Source organism: Panthera onca, chromosome E2 (assembly GCF_046562875.1).
Source record: "Panthera onca isolate mPanOnc1 chromosome E2, mPanOnc1 haplotype 2, whole genome shotgun sequence".
In the NCBI taxonomy this organism is placed as follows: domain Eukaryota; kingdom Metazoa; phylum Chordata; class Mammalia; order Carnivora; family Felidae; genus Panthera; species Panthera onca.
This window is the reverse complement of record NC_138353.1, coordinates 47,888,976-47,907,299: the sequence shown is the minus strand read 5'-3', so window position 1 is coordinate 47,907,299 and position 18,324 is coordinate 47,888,976. Positions and strand designations below refer to the sequence as shown.

Here is an 18,324-nt window from a genome sequence, read left to right as displayed (position 1 = left end):
ACCCCAGATGTAAGTAAACTGTGCTCTAAGATCTTGAGATGATCATACAATACTCAAGGCTAGCCTGTTCCATTGTTGATCGTCTAAAAGTTAGAAATGTTGTCTCCCATCAACCCAACCCTTGGTTTCTGGTTTTGTCTCATAGAAGCCCATACAATAGTTCTAATTTCCTCTTCTATATAATAGCCCTTTGAAGGGAAGGGTGGCTATTTCATCCTAGTTAAGGCTTTCCTGTTCCCAATTAAACACTGTGCTCCTCATATAACTTGGATTTCCAGATGATGTTGATTGCCATTCTGGTTACTTCACATGTGATTTTTTTTCTCATGTTTCCACTAAAAAAATACAGTGTCAATATCTGAAGACAAAACCTGGCACTGCCTTGAGCAGTAGCTATCTCCTTCCTTTAGCTGATCACAGTGTTTCTCTTATACAGCCTAACCCGCCTTGGTTCTGAGGCCCCCATACTGGTCTTTGAACACATTTTGAAACTGTAGTCAAATAAAACCCCCATCTGACTTGTTTTTGGGATTTTTTTTTTTGGCATGAATTTTTATTAGAGTACTGTCCTTACAGAACAATAGAGTTTTAAACCCAAATGCATTCTTGGTAAATTGCATCCTATTAGTGACCTTCCATTACTTTAGTCTATGCAGATCTTTTTGACTCTTGAACCCATATGTGCTTCATTGCTCAGTGCCCCACCTAGCTGGGTGTAGTGGCATGTGGACAGATCCATTCATAAAACATTTGAAGGCAACTTCATTTTTTCTTTTTGTAGTGTCTCTAGCCTTCTAGTTCAACAAGTCCATTTATAAATACTGTATTACTGTATTTTAGCGATGCTGTTAAAGTCACAGCCATAGCCATAAATGAAAACTCTTAGCTCTGCCTCATTTCCCACGACTGATTAATTCATAGGCAATTATTTGTAGGTGAAACTTCTGCATGTTGGCTTAATTGACCCTTGCCTTTCTTTATCAAAGGCAATTTCCCTGGGAAATTAAGAACTGTTTACACCTGCAGCTGCTCGATCATGCAGGTGGCAATCCAGCTGTGGCTTTATGACCCCATGCCCGTTTTATCCCAGGGTTCAAAATCAGAATTACAGAAGGTCATGTGTTCAGGAATATGGCTCTTTAGAAGGATTTCTCTTTCTCATTGAGGGAATCCAACTGAAGAAAAATCAACACTGAAAAAGGATAAAGTAAGTCACCTGAGGTAGAACCTCATAGCATCCTGGGAGGTCATCGTGATTGACAAGCTGGACCGTTTTCTCATAGGGGTACTTCAGGAAGCAGCGCCCAAAGTCCACCTCTGTGTTCACCATGTGGAGGGTAGGTACGATACACCTGCTCAAAGGAAAGACCCATTAAAGAATTCAAAAGGATAGAGAGCTTGTTTACAGATGGAGAATGCAGAGTCCCAAGTTAAACACATTTGTCACTGTCACATGGTTTTTCTCTAATAACTACATTAATCATTTTTAAATCTTCTCTCCTGTCATTCCTATCCCTTAGCCCCCAGTCACCACTGTTTAATCAAAAAAGGGCTAGAAGCAAGACTCCTTAAACAGCGGTCTTCCATGAGTAATGACTAACATTTCCATTGTTTTTCATATTTGGCTTTCTTTTACCAAGGGGCTCCCACAGTGTAAGTTCCTTAGGGTAGTGGAACTGTTTCCAAGGCAAATAGGGCCGATGCTACCAGCATGGGGTCCTAACTAGCTGTGACACTCTGGACCAGTCAGAGTCCCCCGAGGACGAGCTACAGTTTGCACCATCTAAATTATGGTAATAATTCTAATTCCTAGGCAGAACAGCTGTCTTGGATCAGGCTTGGGCAGCTGCTCAACCCAGAAATGGCACCGTGACAGTGGTGCTCAACGTGAAGGTGGGTGTGGTAGGGGAGGGGAGGCAGAGTGGGGTGCAGGGGAGGAGGAGTTGAAGCCCTGTGTGTGCAGTTGGTCTATCATGAGGTTATCTGTGTTTCATTTTGTGTCTACATCTCAAAGTCTTCCCTGCCTCGCTGCACTGTCACAATATAGTGTCGTGGTGAGGAGCAGTGGTGTCTGAATCAGAGCCAGGCTCAAAGAGTGACCTTAACAAATACAACCTTGAGCAAGTTGCTTTCCCTACCGGAGTTGCATTTTGCTCCTAGGTAAAATGAAGGCAATTCTAGGGATTGACATTAGCATAATTAACTCAGAGTGTTGTGGGAAATACAGGAGCTAACGTGAGAGAAGAGCACAGCACAGTGCCTAATGCACTGAGCGAGAGCTCAGTCAGAGATGATTAACCTGTGGTACAGGGCACCGCGAGCTGTCACGGCTGGCTCTCTGCAAGTTCTGAAAGCAATTCTTTTGTTGAGGGTCTTCAAGCAGTTCCTACCGATTACACCAAAAATAACGACATGAAAGTGAGTCTTGTTAACCCAAAATTTGAGGTTTAGCATGGGATGAGTGTTCATTTTTAGCTAGAATGGAAGCTGTCAGTTGACCCGATGACTTGCATAAAGCTAACCCTTCACTACCTGAAACACTGTGGCTGATAGGACTTAGAGTATTTCACTTGGGTCACAGAGTACACATGGTAGGAAACTCATAGCCTCTTAGGACTCTGTTGTTGTTGTTGTTGTTTTCTTTAACTCAGGGTTTCCCATTGACAGCTTCAGGGAAAGGGGGCTGAAAAGGGGAAAGTATCAGAATCAACCCACCCAGAAAAGAAATGCAAGCCTAGACAAAAAAGCTAAACCTGGGTATAGAAAGGACCAGATGAAAGAGCTTTTTCTGTTTTTAAACACGCAAAACAATTAGTTAGGTCTTTGGAAGGACTAAGTAGACCATGGCAAGGCCTTGACCTTCAAGTTCTTTCTGATACATCTGAAATTCATGAGACCTAAACTCTAGGGATGGATATGTTATCAGGCTTTTATTAAGTTAATTTTCTCAATTTCATTTAGATGGCATTTTCATACAAACCCTCTAAAGTCCCAGACCTGAATACCTGTTTGCTTTGGCAAGAGTGTGGTCCACGATTTTATTTATTTAATCAGGATCACTGTCATCATTAGCATCACACTCCACTCTTAGGAAGACCCCAACTTGGTCAAGGAGACACAATCAACAAATGGCAGAGCCAGGATCTTAACCTGACTTGAGAGTCCACTGCTGCCTCTATTAAAATGGAGAGAAGGTGGGTACAGTTCTGAGGAGTTTATGTTGTTAGCCTCATTCGGGAGGCCTGCTTGCAGCCTGCATTGAAGTCATAGTAAGTGTCCTAGTGCAGAACTGTCTTGCTAAATGGACCTTCCACTGCAGGCCTGTGAGCACCACTCTTTCTGGGCATAACCCTGGAGTACTATATTTAAAGATAAAAATTACAAAAACAGCAACTTATGGGGTGCCTGGGTGGCTCAGTCCTTCAAGTGTCCAACTTCGGCTCAGGTCATGATCTCAGGTCAAGCCCCACGTCGGGCTCTGTGCTGACAGCTCAGAGCCTGGAGCCTGCTTCGGATTCTGTCTCCCTCTCTCTCTCTGCTCCTCCCCTGCTCACGCTATGCCTCTCTCTCTCAAAAATAAAAGAAACACTAAAAAAAATGTAAAGAAAAACAGCAACTGTTCACCTCTTCCTGGTAGAACCCTTTCAGTTACATACACGGAAAGTCAGACCATTAGGGAGCACTATTATTCCTAACGCTGCAAAACGCGTGCGCACGCACACACACACACACACACACACACACACACACCCCTTTTCTTATCTGCACCAGAGGTGTGTGCTTGCTGTTTTAAAGCTTTATCATTTGAATATCAGATTCCATATCAGATTTGCTTTCCCAGGTAAGCAGAACAAATGCAGTGAGAACTGATTGCAGGCATGCTGCCTCCGTGAGAGGCAGCCATTGCTGGCTGGCGGCTCAGGGGAGACGCAGGAGGAGAGAAAGCAGGTGAGTGTGATACCTGGCTGTGATTAGGAGCGCCAGCACTTCTTCCCCGATGCCCTCCACGTCCACCACCAGGGCCAGCTCATATTTCTGCACGGTGTTGGAGCATAAGGTCACCTGGAAAGATAAAGGTGAAAAGCCGCTCTTCCACAAGGCCGGCCCTCCCTCTGTGCAGTGGAGAAAGGAGCCAGGGGAGGACAGCACTGATGAGGACGGCTTCTGAGTACTTTTCATGGGGTGTTTGGCGTTTTACATTTTCAGTTGAACAAGTTACATTTTGGGGTCAGGGCATGCTGAGTTTTTTCAAAGGCGAGGTTAGAAACCAAATGGCTTTTAGTACAATAGGTTTGCTCATTTCTGAGAAGACTGTATCAAAGAAGTCATATACCTGCATAAGGGGAAAAAAATGACCCTGAAAGATAAGCCGTAACAAGCAAACTTTCATTACTCAATTTAAATTGTTCTCTATGCCTCCTGGCTATAGAAATTACAAAAATTCAACACACCAATAAAACACTACAGCTAAGTTTCTCTTACAGCAAAATAAATGAACATGAAACCATGTCAGTTCCAGAAAAGGGCCTAAGAAATCAACTAGACTTTTTTTTTTAATCAAAATCTTGTCTCCCCACTGTCCACCATATTCATTATTAGAACAGAAAATGGGAAGCTCCAAAGAAAGGTCTATTCAAGGACAGTATGTGCCCAGTATATTCTATCCTCTGATTTTTATTTATTATTGTGAAATATTACATTTAGCTGTTGAGGTCCTGTCACCGTTTTTAATTGCTTAAAAATGATTTGTAGTGGAAGAGATACTTGTAAGTCTAGAGAACAGCTTCTAGCATAGGTTAAAGCTTTTCAGTACATAAATTATGTATGAAGGACTAATTAAAGAATTTTTTTTTTTGGTTGCAAAGGGAATCACTGGATGCAAATTTGAGTCCACACAGACATGGTTGATGTAGTTCAGGAGTGAACATTGAAGCTTGGGGAAAGCTTTTCCAAATCTGAAGGGAAAATAAAGTGAAGGTGGAGCCACTGATTTGGAAAGAAAATTTGTCAGATGTGGAGAGAAGCAGTTGGCCCAGCATGCAGAGGCTCCTGGAGTGACTCTAACCCCTGTTCCTGTCTCTGAGCTCTGGTTAGAAGGCAGAGCAAGTGGCTCTCACAGAAGGCTGCTAGGCAGGTGCTACGTCTTCGCAAACCTTCCTGTGCGATGCGTGAGAGGGAAAAAAGGAAAGGTGGGTGATGTGTAGGCTGAGCACGAAGTAAAAAATAAATTCTTTGCAACAGCGCTTCTTCCTGGGAAAGCCACAGTGAGCAACTGCCATGATCTGAAAGGTTGTGTCCCACCCCCCAAATTCATATGTTGAAATCCTAACCCCCAGTGTGGTGGGAATTAGGAGGTGGGGCCACTGGGGGTGATTAGGTCATGAGGGTGGAGCTCTCATGAACAGGATGAGGACCCTAATGAGAAAGACCCCACAGCTCCTCTCCGCATGTGAGGACATAAGTCAGCAGGCCGCCCCTCACCAGAACTCTACCATGTGTCACCCTGATTTTAGACTTCCAGCCTCCAAACCGTGAGAAATAAATTTCTGTTGTTTATAAACCACCCAGTCTCAAGTATTTGGGTTTTTTTTTTAACATTTTTTGTTAAGTAGGCTCCACGCCCAGCATGGAGCCCAATGCGGGGCTTGAACTCACAACCCTGAGATCAAGACCCGAACTGAGATCAAGAGTCAGACACTTAACCCATGGTGCCACCCAGGTGCCCCTCAAGTATTTGTAATAGCAGCCCAAATGGACTAAGACTGGGAACCTGAGAAGTGACAATGATATGTGATATAAACCTCATTGGGCCCACGGAGATGCCCTTGGGAGAGCCAAAGACTCCCAGAAAAGATTTAGGATGAGCGGCTTCACGGTGAGATATTATGAAACATTTAAAGCAAATGTGGGGCCTAAAACCATACCTGAATTAAATATTCAAAGGTCATGACAAAAGAGAAAATTGCCGGGGCGCCTGGGTGGCGCAGTCGGTTAAGCGTCCGACTTCAGCCACGTCACGATCTCGCGGGCCGTGAGTTCGAGCCCCACATCGGGCTCTGGGCTGATGGCTCGGAGCCTGGAGCCTGTTTCCGATTCTGTGTCTCCCTCTCTCTCTGCCCCTCCCCCGTTCATGCTCTGTCTCTCTCTGTCCCAAAAATAAATAAAAAGACGTTGAAAAAAAAATTATAAAAAAAAAAATAAAGAGAAAATTGCCAACCTTCGCCATGGAAGTCTTCTCTTTTTTCTTTCCCAGAAAAGATAAAAATCATTTCAACTTAGCAGCCTTCAGTAATGCTAGACCTAACTGTTTGGAAGAGCAAAAGTAGGTGAAGGAAGACAGTAAAATCCTTCTCAGTGAGCTGTGAAATAATTCTGCTGGTGGCTCTGCTAGGCCATGCCCAGAGCATCACACTGTGGGCCTAAATATAAAGCACTGTTAGGGATATCACATCTACGTTCACCACGAAGCCCAGATTTGTATTAAAAATCTGAATAAACTGGGTATCATCTGTGGCACAAATACGGACATTGATTGGTATAAACAATTAGATTCTGAAGGAAAGGAGCACCTAATTATCAGTGAGTTCTTAAATCTTTTTACATCTGTATTGATGAGTGTACTATCTATGCAGAGCAGGGGTTTCACTGGATTTCTCGAGAATCCACGTTTTGGTGAAGGCAATGCCTCTGGATTGGTGGAAATTCACGGGAGCAGTGTCAGTTCTTGTGCCCAATATATGTGTATCTGGTTTCTTGTGCCTCCGTGGTTTATGTCCTTATAGGCCCACTTTTCCACATGAATTAGAGGCACTCCCTCCCGCTGACAACGGATGTATAAAGCAAATCCTAGCTGTGATCCTAGTAACTATCTGAGAGCGTGGCTGCCTGGGAGTATGTGCTGGGAGGCTGTGCACTTTACCCTGATAGCAGCAAATCCTTGGGGGCGAATGGTGCCACTGCTGGGAGTGATGGTGAATTCTTTTGGTTTCGTTATGGGTCTTTCGTCCTTGTTCCAAAGCGGTCTTTTGTTGTCTGAATACTGCTCACATCTTGAAATGCTTTTCTGGCCATCGCCATCTCCAGGGACGCGCAGTTTGAAGGTCATGGGGACTAAGGAGGTATTATTGAGGGAACATATCAAGGTATGAGGGAAACCTGGAAAACAAAATGTAAGGTGAGATATCAAAGCCCCACTATAGCCTCCCTTGAAACTTCAACCTCTGCTACTATTGCCAAACCACTTAAGTGAACTGCCTGTGCAATTCATCACCACTTGCTTAACTCCACCTCTCCCTGATATTGTCCTCAATTGTACCATCAATGAATGCATTTCATTCATTCATTCAGTCAGTCAGTGAATACTTATATATGCGTACTATGTAGCAACTATAGACATAAAACCAATCACTTGATGTTCATCCAGGTCCCTCTCAAGAAGCAGCATCTATTATTATCTGTTTGGTGAGTAGTTCTCCAGAAGTATGCTTTGCATTTAATTTTTACACAGAATACAGATTTTTTTTAAAAATTGAATCACGTTTGCTCTTTTTATCTGCCAACGTGTGAAAGGAGAAGCCTGTGTGGTTTTCCCTGCTGTGTGACCCAGAGCCCGCCAAGATATTATATAACTCCTCCTGGACCTGTCTGAGGCTCATGCTCCCAGGGTCGATGACACAAAATCAAATAATAGCGTCTCCTGAGAGAGACTTTACAATCTGCTTTTGAGCCAGCCAGAGACTAACACACTGGCTTTTACCTCCCTTAGACAAAGCTACTTTTTCACGTTAAATCCAGCCTTCCTACGTTCAGTTCAGTGAGACTCCTGTTCCTTTTCTAAGAGATGTGGATCCTCCTTGCCTGGCAGGCAATAAACTGAGCTCTGATTTTGGATTCCCGAGGTGGCCACTCTATCTGCATATTTCTATGGGATGCAAACACTATTCTTTCTACCTGGAGCCCTAATGCAGTAAAACACAATTGGTCTCTGCTAGTTACTACATTACTGCGGGGGATATTTTGGACTGATCTATTTGTCTCCCCATTTCTGAGCCTTTGTCTACACATTAGGACTGTTGGAGGAAATGCATTTATGTCTCCTTTGTGATATTACCTGCCAATCTACTTGGAAGAGATCTCTTATGGAAAAAGAATTGCCTGCTTAAATGTACCTGAAGGACTTTCTTGGAAATTCCAGAGGAGCTGCTAGTAAGTCCATTTAATAATCATGTATTGCTGCATTCAGCTTTCTAGAACTTTCCCAGCAAAGACTATTGAAACTGTAGATCCCTCACCCTTGTTTATTTTTACTTGACCATTTATAGGATCAGCACTCTTCTAATGTATAGGGTACGCTGGAAGTGGTTTGTATAAAGATTCAGATGGGTCCTTCCAAACCATTGCTCAGACTATTTCCCTGAAGCTAGAAGGTTTTTTGAGAATAAAGCCAACTATAACCTCCTAACTAGAACAATTCCTTGTACAATGACCTGTAAACCCCATATCGCTTGCTAAAAAGCCTAAAGAAAGTGGTATTATTTTGTTAAAGACTGAAGGGTCATTAATAATACAAGTGTTACTCCTAGCTTTCTGCTTGCACCAAATCCTAATACTATTGGGTTTAGGCTTCCCTCATGCTTTCAATGATCTCTTCTGCTAACCTTTCTCAGATCTTTCTATAATCATTATAATTAAGATTGTAAGGGACAGGGGAACGTGGGTGGCTCAGTCAGTTAAGCGTCCACCTCTCGACTTTGGCTCGGGTCTGATCTCATGGTTCATGAGATCGAGCCCTGCATCAGGCTCTGAGCTGACAGTGAGGCTTCTGCTTGGGATTCTGTCTCCCTCTGTCTCTGCCCTTCCCCTCCATGTTCTCTATCTCTCTCTCAAAATAAATAAAAATAAACTTAAAAAAAAAGGTTGTAAGGGATAATTACAATTAATTGTCCCTGGGCCCCCACTTTACAACATCCTAAAATCAATTTAAATATTTCTTCTTGAGTGAAATACTGCCTGTTCGTACCTGGGCCATGGAAGACAACTATCGTGATTTTTAAAAAATGTTTATGGCCCTTAAACCCTAACTTCTCTGGCCAAATTATCCAATGGTCAGGTCCACTGAATGCCTGGAGTTTTCCAAACTCCCTATTCTCATTCCACATATTCCTGTACCTCTCGAAAAACAGTGAGTTTGCAAATACTTACACTCTGCCCTTTTGGTCTATAATCTGGCATCTCAGTTGTTACCTGGTCCATTGTATTCTTTGATGAATCTGAGGATTTATCAAAGCTTCACTGCTCTTTCAGAGATCATCACCACCTATATTCTAGAATCTGACTCTTTCACCCTTCTAGCTTCCATCAACCTAATTATTCAAAATGTCATCCAACATCCAATCCTACCATCAAAATATTTATAGCCATACTTTAAACATTTCAGATACCAAACAACAGTACTATTACCTGTCGTCTACTTTAGGGTATTTATAGTAATCTAACACCATCAATCCCAATAGGTCCTGATGCCTAATCTAGATCTGCATCTCTAAGCAAATAAAGGCTATGTCTCCAACACTAACCTATAACAGACACCTCTTCAAGAACATGCCTTTTTGCCAAGATGGGGACGATATCACCAACTTTAACAATATGTCTGTCATTCTGATATAACTAAAAAAATTCCTTCAATTCCTGGCTTATTCCTGTAACCATTAATTTCTCTTGCATTTCGAACTATCGAACTATCGAAAGACCTACTGGTCTTTCATTCCTGAGCCAATCACATGCTTACTTTTGTCTGCCTCATCAAAGCCATATTTGCACATGTGAGGTAATAATTAGGAAGTTGCCAATAAATAACTCTTCAATGTACCATGTTTCTTTGTGACAGGAGGCCTATCTTCCTGGAGAAATAAATAATGACACTTTGGGTAGGAGTCATGAAAGAACTCTAGTACCAACTTTAGGACTTAACAATATTATCATCAAATAATTCTAAAACTGTATCACAAAATGGTTCCTAACTTTGGCTGATACATTGCAGAATCCAGAAGCACAGCAAAGTAGCCTGAATTGACTGACCCAAGTGGTTTTGAAAAATGAAATAGCCCTAGATTTCCTGTTGGCAAGCAAAAAGGTATGTTTTTCATTAATATTTCCTGCCACACCACAGGGAAGATTAAGGAATCCATATCCAAACTAAAAGAAATGTAACTTGAATTTTGAAGGTGGACTTAAGTGGGATAAGTTTTTACGTCTCAGACCTGGGGACTGTTGGGTCATGGCTCTGTAGTGTCTTCCCACTCTTATCTAGCTGCGTTATTGCCAAATGGTTCAGTAAGATGTTGTACAACAAAAGAAAAATAAACTTTTTGTAATTTTCATCTAAGCTAGTTACCAAAACTTCTAGCTGGACCAACTATGAGAAACAACTGTTGATTATTTTCTCTATAGCTCAAGGAAACAATGAATAAATTACCCAATAATGGCTTTTCCTATATACTTAGGGATAAGAGAGGACCAAATGGAAGATGATAATGGGAAAAAAACCTACCTAGCTTTGGAGCATGCATAAATGGTTTTATCTACTGTGTTACCCAGAGCTTGCCAATATCAAATACAGCATTTTGAACACCTCCTGTTTGCCATATTTCGCTGAAATGCACCATTAGGGGCCTTGATGCTTTTAAATGTTTGGATTCTAGATAAAAGTGTTCCAGATATTCTCAGGGCTCAAAAATTGGCTTATCGTTGGTACACTATTTACATTAACCTTTCAATAGGGCAGATTCTAGATAATGAATCAGTATGATATTTCTTGGAGTGACTGATTTGAGGTTTTTATTTGGATTATTTTTTCTCCCTCCAGGGCAATATGATACAGGGCATATCTTCCAAATGTTCTGTGTTGGAGCTCATATTTAAATGCCTGTGAGGGTATGTTGCTGTCATGCATCAGTTGCCCAGAACTCTCTGTGAACTCAGTTGAGCTGGTTGGAGGGTAAGTGCATAGGTCTTTGGGTAATTCACCTCTCACTGCATATCAGTCACGGTTTCCCTTGAGAGAGTATGCCTCTCTCAGTTGGCCAACAGACAATTTTCAAATTGTGGGTCACTTTTACTTTCCTTCGAAAACTCTACAACTCAAACATGCACTACAAATTTCTAAAAATTCCTCTAGCCATTCTCATATTCTATGGTAACAAACAGACATTCAACTCCATTGATATGGATTTTCCTGTATTTAGGAAATGTTAAATGTTAAAGCAATGGATAAAAACGTTATTAATCAGCTTTTTGCAAAGAAAGGATATTTTTTGTAAAGAAAAAATTTTCCCCAAGTAGATGGCCCTACTTGAAGCAAAAGAACTGAAAGTCAAAATGGGAGGCAACTGAGAAAAATGGAAAGGATTATGGACTATGGATTCAGGCTAAGGTTTCTCAGTCTTTCCTAAATTATTATCACCTCCTAAAAAGAACCACTGTGATTAATTAATTTTCAGTGAAATCAATTAATTAAATATAATTTAAATTAGATTAATTTCTCCCTAATGAGAAAAATTAAATACTAAGGAAGAAGATTCTATTGGGTAGGGTTGAACTTTGGAGGACCACAAATGTGGGTTAGATCTACACTCTTCAACCCCAAGCAAACAATTTTTGACCCTTTGGGGGCAAAATCATCCCTGTTGACAGTGTATGATTTAGAGAGAGCTCAAGTGAAATACTCATTCTGCCACTGCTATATGACCATGGGAAGTTATTTAACTGTTCGAATGATCAGTTCTTCCAGCTCCGAAAGGGGAATCTTAAATAGTATCTCCCCAAAGGATTTAAAGGGTTAAATGCAGTACTGAATGTGATTCACTTAGCAAAGATTAGAATATAAGAAAGAACCAATAAATGGAAACTTTTACTGCTAATGCCACCACTGCTGTTACCACTGTTACTCTTTGGAAAGGTGGAGACAGGAGGAAATGACTCAGGGGAAGTAACTGAGCAAGAAGACAACAGAAAAATATAGAAGTCTTCAGCTTGGAGTGATAGGACACCTGAGTCAAACCACCACTGAATTCACTTGAAACTTGAGAGCATCTCTGTGAAGAGGCTGTTGTGTAGACATACTGGCAAATCAGAAACTGCATATAAAATGGAGTGTTCAGAACATTCAGATAGCAGTGTGAAGTTTAAGGCTTTCTATTGTTCCACTGCTGAAAGAGCAAGGACAACCATGGCCTGACAGCTATTAGTGCCCAGGACGTAGTTATAACTTTCACAGATAAACTAGGAAATGGCACTGAAATGTCACTGCTGCAGAGGAAGAAGAGAACAATTCTAGACTTTCTTGCTATTACTCGTAAAAAATTGGTAAGAGAGCTTTTGTGTAAACTTTCCTCCTTCCATGTAGAGAGACAGGCAATTCCACTCAATTTCTAATTTAATATGGAAAAATTACTCACCAAAGGAAACATCGCCAAAGTGCAGAGCAGGAACATTAAAGTGGAAGGTAGGTCCAATGACACAGCCTCTGCAAGTAGGAATACAAGTTGGGGGGAGTGGATAGAGAATCCAGTGAATTCAGTGTAACAGTCAGGAACTAGGAAGACAGTAAACGTTAAAGCCATAAACTGGCATTAAGTCAAGTACAGAATCTAGCACTTAAAGAAACCACAAGCTGATGGTCTTATCGCAGTGGTTCTTAGAATTCTTTTTCAAGACTCAAACCACTGGGTTTTAGCAAATGATGCTGTGATTAATTTATCACCAAATGCCTACCAATGAATGAGGCAGGGCAGACACATCACCAAACCAATGACACAGAATATTAATATGGATAAGATACATATCACGAAAAGTTATTCTTAGACAAGAAACAAAAATTACAGCATTAAAATAATAAGCATTAAAACCTATCAATGGCACCAATATTCCTGGTCCCAACTTTTATAAAACTGTTTTTCCAATTCCTACCACCAACTAGTTGTGATCTTGGCCAGTCACATTACCCCCAGAGCCCCCAGTTTCTTTTCCTCCTGTATAAAAGAAAAGACTGCAATCTGGTATAGGTGACCTTGAAGGACCTTTGCTGTAAATGTTGGTTCATTTCTCTCTCAGTGCAAGGCCTCAGGATCTTGGAGTGATTCTCTAGCTTAAAGTAAATAGTAGAGAGATTCTACAGTTTCTAGTTGACTTCAGCTGCAGTAAATAGCATAATGGTCCCCAATGATGTTGATGTGCTACTCCTCAGAATGTGTGGATATGTTAGATTACATGATAAAGGGGAATTAAGGTTGCAGAAGAAATTAAGGTTCCTAATTAACAGATCTTAAAATAGGGAGACTTTCCTAGATTATCCTGGTGGGCCCCATGTAATCAAAGTGTCTTTAAAAATACAAAAGGATGCAAAGAGGAGGCTGGAGTAATGCAATGTGAGAAGGACTCAACCAGCTATTGCTGGCTCTGAAGAAAGAGGAAGGGGACCCTGAGCAGAACACTGTGGGCAGCTTCAAGAAGCTGGAAACGGCTAGGAAATGGATTCTCTCCTGGAGCCTCCAGGAAGCAACACAGTCCAGTCAAGACCTTGATTTTAGCCCAATAAGACCTATGTTGGACTTCAAAAGAATAGAGCTATAGAATAATAAATTTGTATTGTTTTAAGCTACAAAGTTTAATGTAGGAGTAACAGAAGACTAATAAATATGTATTAGCTTATTCTTGATTTTTACCATGATCCATATCCCTAGAATCTAGGTAAGAACTGAGATAATCCCCATCTATGTGCCAAGCTTTTAAAAATTATAGACCTACAGATACCAGAAAATGCGTTAATCAGGAACATCCTCATTCACCTGGCTCGATGTTTGTGAAGTGGGTGTGCCATACTGTGCTGAATGCGTCCGTGCCCTGGTGGTATTTTGGGCTGCTGTACGTCTGACCTAATGTGGGCAGGGGCTGTTGCAAGTCTGGGAGGAGCCATCCCATCAAAGACTCAATTCTAAAAGCAAATTTCAATCCTAAAAGCCTTTCTCGGGACCAGCTATTCTATTTCATGCGAATGATCCAAAGTAGTTTCAAAAGGAGTGGCTGGTACTTGGCAAAGAATTAGGATCCAGTTGAGACTGAAGTCAAACAGGCCTATAGGATAGATGCTTGACTTGTAAAAGAGGTTTCGTGAGGCCAAGTAACAAAGAGATCAAAGGGATGGAAATGCACAAATGCTAAAGAAAGTAAGAAAGAAGCTCACAAAATTGTACAAAGCAGTTGTTTAACAGGTGCAGATGTAGAAAGAACTGGAATTAAATCACATCTGTTCATATAACTAAGAGAACTGTGGCCAAATACCAACTGGAATTGGATATGGCTGCATTCATTCTACAAGGGATTCTGAATATTCAAATAGTCTCTGCAAATTTGTACCCTTCATCAATGCAGTGGTCTGTTAAAATTATACTGTTGACACTTGAATGATGCAGAGGTTAGGGGTGCTGACCCCCTGTGCAGTTGAAAATCCATGTATAGCTTCTGATATATCTCCCAAACTTAACTACTAATAGCCTATTCTTGACCAGAAGCCTTACTGATAACATGAAGAGACAATTAAAACATATTTTATATATGTATTATATACTGTATTCCTATAATAAAGTAAGCTACAGGAAAGAAAATGTTATTCAGAAACTCAGAAGTAAGAGGAACACCTGGGTGGCTTAGTCGGTTAAGCGCCCGACTTCGGCTCAGGTCACGATCTCACAGTTTGTGAGTTCAAGCCCCATGTCAGGCCCTGTACTGACAGCTCAGAGCCTGGAGTCTGTTTCGGATTCTGTGTCTCCCTCTCTCTCTGCCCCTCCCCTACTCACTGTCTGTCTCTCTTTCAAAAATAAATAAACATTAAAAAAATTTTTTTAATCAGAAGGAAGAAAAAAATACAAGTTTTACTACACTGTATTTATCAAAAATTATTCACATGTAAAAGGACACGTGTAGTTCAAGCCTGTGTTGTTCAGGATCAATTGTAATTTTAAAGACAAGAGATAGGAAGACTGAAGTATTATGATATGTTAGGTGAAACAAGTTGAATACAAAATATATCTATGTTATGGTTAACACTTTATGAAATTACATATGTAAAGATTGGAGGCAACAAAACTACTCACGGGTAATTTTTTTTAAGTCACATTAACTTCACAGTGTTGTTAATCCAACCACTTAAAGTACTGTGTCATGTAGTTAGAGGAGTAAATAGAAAAAGCAAAAGTATGATAACTGTCCTGACCTTTCAAGGCAGACTAGCCAAAATTATGTGGTATTGAGGAAAGAAGAGTACCTGACAATAAAATAATAAGAAACAAAAGTCCATAATCCATCATATTAACTTTACAGAGATTTCTTAGGCCACAAGGGCTAAGAAAGTATTTCTGGAGAAGTCATAAGTAAAGTCAATATTAATGTGTGGAGCTGGAAGTATATTATAATTATACATTAGACATATATTTGGGATACCAGATATTTACCAGGTTTTCAAAAACGATTATTCATGGTTTGAAGCGCAAGAACACTTTTGGACAAGTGTGATTTAGATAAGGATATTTCTCTTAGAACAAAGTGACTGCTGCCAGAGGGCGGGGGGGTTAGGGGCTGGGCAAAATGGGTGAAGAGGAATAGGAGATACATGCTTCCAGTTATAGAATGAGTAAGTCATGGGAATAAAAGGTACAGTCAATGGTACTGTGATAGTGTTGATGGTGACTGATGGTAGCTGCACTTGCGGTGAGCACAACGTAATGTATAAACCTGTCGAACTATGTTGTTCACCTGAAATAATGTTAACATTGTGTGTCAGTTATACCCAAAAAAACACAAATTTTAAATTAAAAAAAATATTTCTCTTAGAAATTTGTGATTCATTTTTGGATGCACGCAAACATTCTTTCCCCAGTCAGATTTTCCTTCCCTTTGAAAAAAAAAAAAAAACAGGAATAACATCCAAAATAAGAGACTGGTATAGCAGTTTGGGTGAATGTAATGTCCAGAGGATAAAATGAGAGACTTATCCTCCCCAGAGCAGTTGAAGTATTAACTAGTCCAAGTTTGCTTGTGAGTAGGTTCCTGGGGGATTCCTAAATCCTATTATTCACAGTGGAAAACCCCAGTGCACCCTAACCTATTCAGGCATTGCTAGTGATGTGTACTACTAGTTGGGATCTTCAGGAGAAGAGATCAGAGATTTTAAAAATTCACCTACGTAATGAAGGAACTAACCACCATCCAATATTATAGACTCCTGAAATTAACAATCACAGCGTCTTTGAAATGTAATTCACGTGCCATATAATTCACCCCCTTAAAGTGTATAAATCAATGGCTTTTGTATATTCACAGATATGTGCAACCATCACCACAGTCAATTCTAGAACATTTTCATCATTTTGAAAAGAAACACCATGGCCTTTAGCTATCATGCTCTGTCCCACACCCCCAACCCTGAGCAATCACCATATTTCCATTTCTCCCTTTGCTTCTGTCAGTCTATTCTTCACTTTTTTTTTTTTTATTTTTTTTTTCAACGTTTTTTATTTATTTTTTGGGGACAGAGAGAGACAGAGCATGAACGGGGGAGGGGCAGAGAGAGAGGGAGACACAGAATCGGAAACAGGCTCCAGGCTCCGAGCCATCAGCCCGGAGCCTGACGCGGGGCTCGAACTCACGGACCGCGAGATCGTGACCTGGCTGAAGTCGGACGCTTAACCGACTGCGCCACCCAGGCGCCCCTCTATTCTTCACATTTTTGGGGGCTCTGCTGTTAGGTGCCTGTGTTTCTAATTGTTGTATTTCCTTGATGGCTTGACTCTTTCACTATTATAAAATGTCCCTCTTTGTCTCAAATAACAATTTTTGTTTTAAAGTCTGTTCTTTTGGTTACTGTTTGCATAGTGTATCTTTTTCTATCCTTTTAGTTTCAACTTATTCATATTTTTGGATTTAAAATGTGTCTCTTGTAGACAGCATATAATTGGATTGTGTTTTGTGGGTTTAAAAAAATCCATTCTACCAATCTCTGCCTTTTAATTAAAGTGTTAAATATATTTATACTTGATGTAATTACTGATAAAGTAGGATTCATGTCTTCCACTTTACTATTTGTTTCTTATGTCTTTGTGCCTTTTTTATCACTCTATTCCTCCATTATTGCCTCCCTTTATGTTAAATGGATATTTTCTTAGTGTAGCCCTTTAGTTTTTAATTAATGTCACTTCTTTCACTACATTTTTTAGTTAGTTTAGGGAATATTTTAGAGAATGGGCAATTACATCTTGAATTTGGAAAAATAATTCACAGAGTCACAGGTTAAGACAGTAGGACTTAGGGGTGCCTGGGGTGGCTCAGTCGGTTAAGCGTCCAACTTCGGCTCAGGTCGTGATCTTGCGGTCCGTGAGTTTGAGCCCCGCATCAGGCTCTGTGCTGACAGCTCAGAGCCTGGAGCTTGCTTCGAATTCTGTGCTCCATCTCTCTCTGCCCCTCCACTGCTTGCACTCTATCTCTCTCTCAAAAAATTAATTAATTAAAAAAAAAAGACAGTAGGTCTTAGGACACAGGAATGTCTAACAAACTCAAATTTGCCAGTCACTGTCCCTAGTATATAACCTTGCATGTGGAAGGTGCTCAATAAGTTTATTAAGTGAATATCCAAAATACACATTTATTCCTAATAGAGTAGCAGTGTGTGTGTGTGTGTGTGTGTGTGTGTGTGTGTGTGTGTGTGGAAATGCATTATTATTAGGCTGTACTTAATTAGGGAGTGGCCAGATGAAATGGGGTTGGGCTTTCTTGTTCAACCTGTCTTGGCCAGTATTTTCCTTTCCCCTATATGAAGAGTAAAATTATGGTCCTTTAATATCCTATACTCTTTTACCCTGAGATAGGGTGATCATTTTGATCCTAAATGTTTATAAGAGCAAAGCTTTAAGGTTTTGTCTTCCCCATTTGGGATGGAGGCCCATCAATGATGCTGGATATTGTGGAAGGTACTCATGATTCTGAGTGATACCTCTTGAACCCATGAAGTCAGAAAACCTTATTCAAATAGAGCTTTGAAGAGCTGATCTGCTGGAATTTACTGAGAACTCTCAAGGATCAGAAAATCTCTGAAAGGGAGACGAAGGTTGCATTCGCAAGTTTGCTCTTCCTGCTTCTCCAGATCACCCCCTCCATTGCTTGTCATGAGATGTGAATTGTTATTGAAGTGGGAGATGAACTGGAGTTCATGTGATATAAAAAGGTACTCCTGTCGTCCTCATTTTCTGGTGCATCTTCTTGAAGAGTCAATGTTAT

General features: G+C 40.7%; 1 protein-coding gene across 8 annotated transcripts in view; it reads right to left on the bottom strand.

Annotated features, from left to right (window-relative positions):
* Nucleotides 1-18,324, bottom strand: part of HYDIN (HYDIN axonemal central pair apparatus protein) — a 415,179-nt gene that overhangs the window by 206,957 nt on the left and 189,898 nt on the right. For all 8 annotated transcript variants that reach the window (XR_013552530.1, XM_078438962.1, XM_078438955.1 and 5 more), the window contains 4 exons: nt 12,456-12,523; nt 6,920-7,155; nt 3,962-4,062; nt 1,217-1,352 (listed from right to left, as the gene is read on the bottom strand). Coding sequence is in view for 7 of the 8 variants with exons in the window: in XM_078438962.1 (XP_078295088.1) it covers nt 1,217-1,352; nt 3,962-4,062; nt 6,920-7,155; nt 12,456-12,523 (541 nt within the window). In the remaining variant the exon portion in view is untranslated. The remainder of the gene's footprint in view (nt 1-1,216; nt 1,353-3,961; nt 4,063-6,919; nt 7,156-12,455; nt 12,524-18,324) is intronic.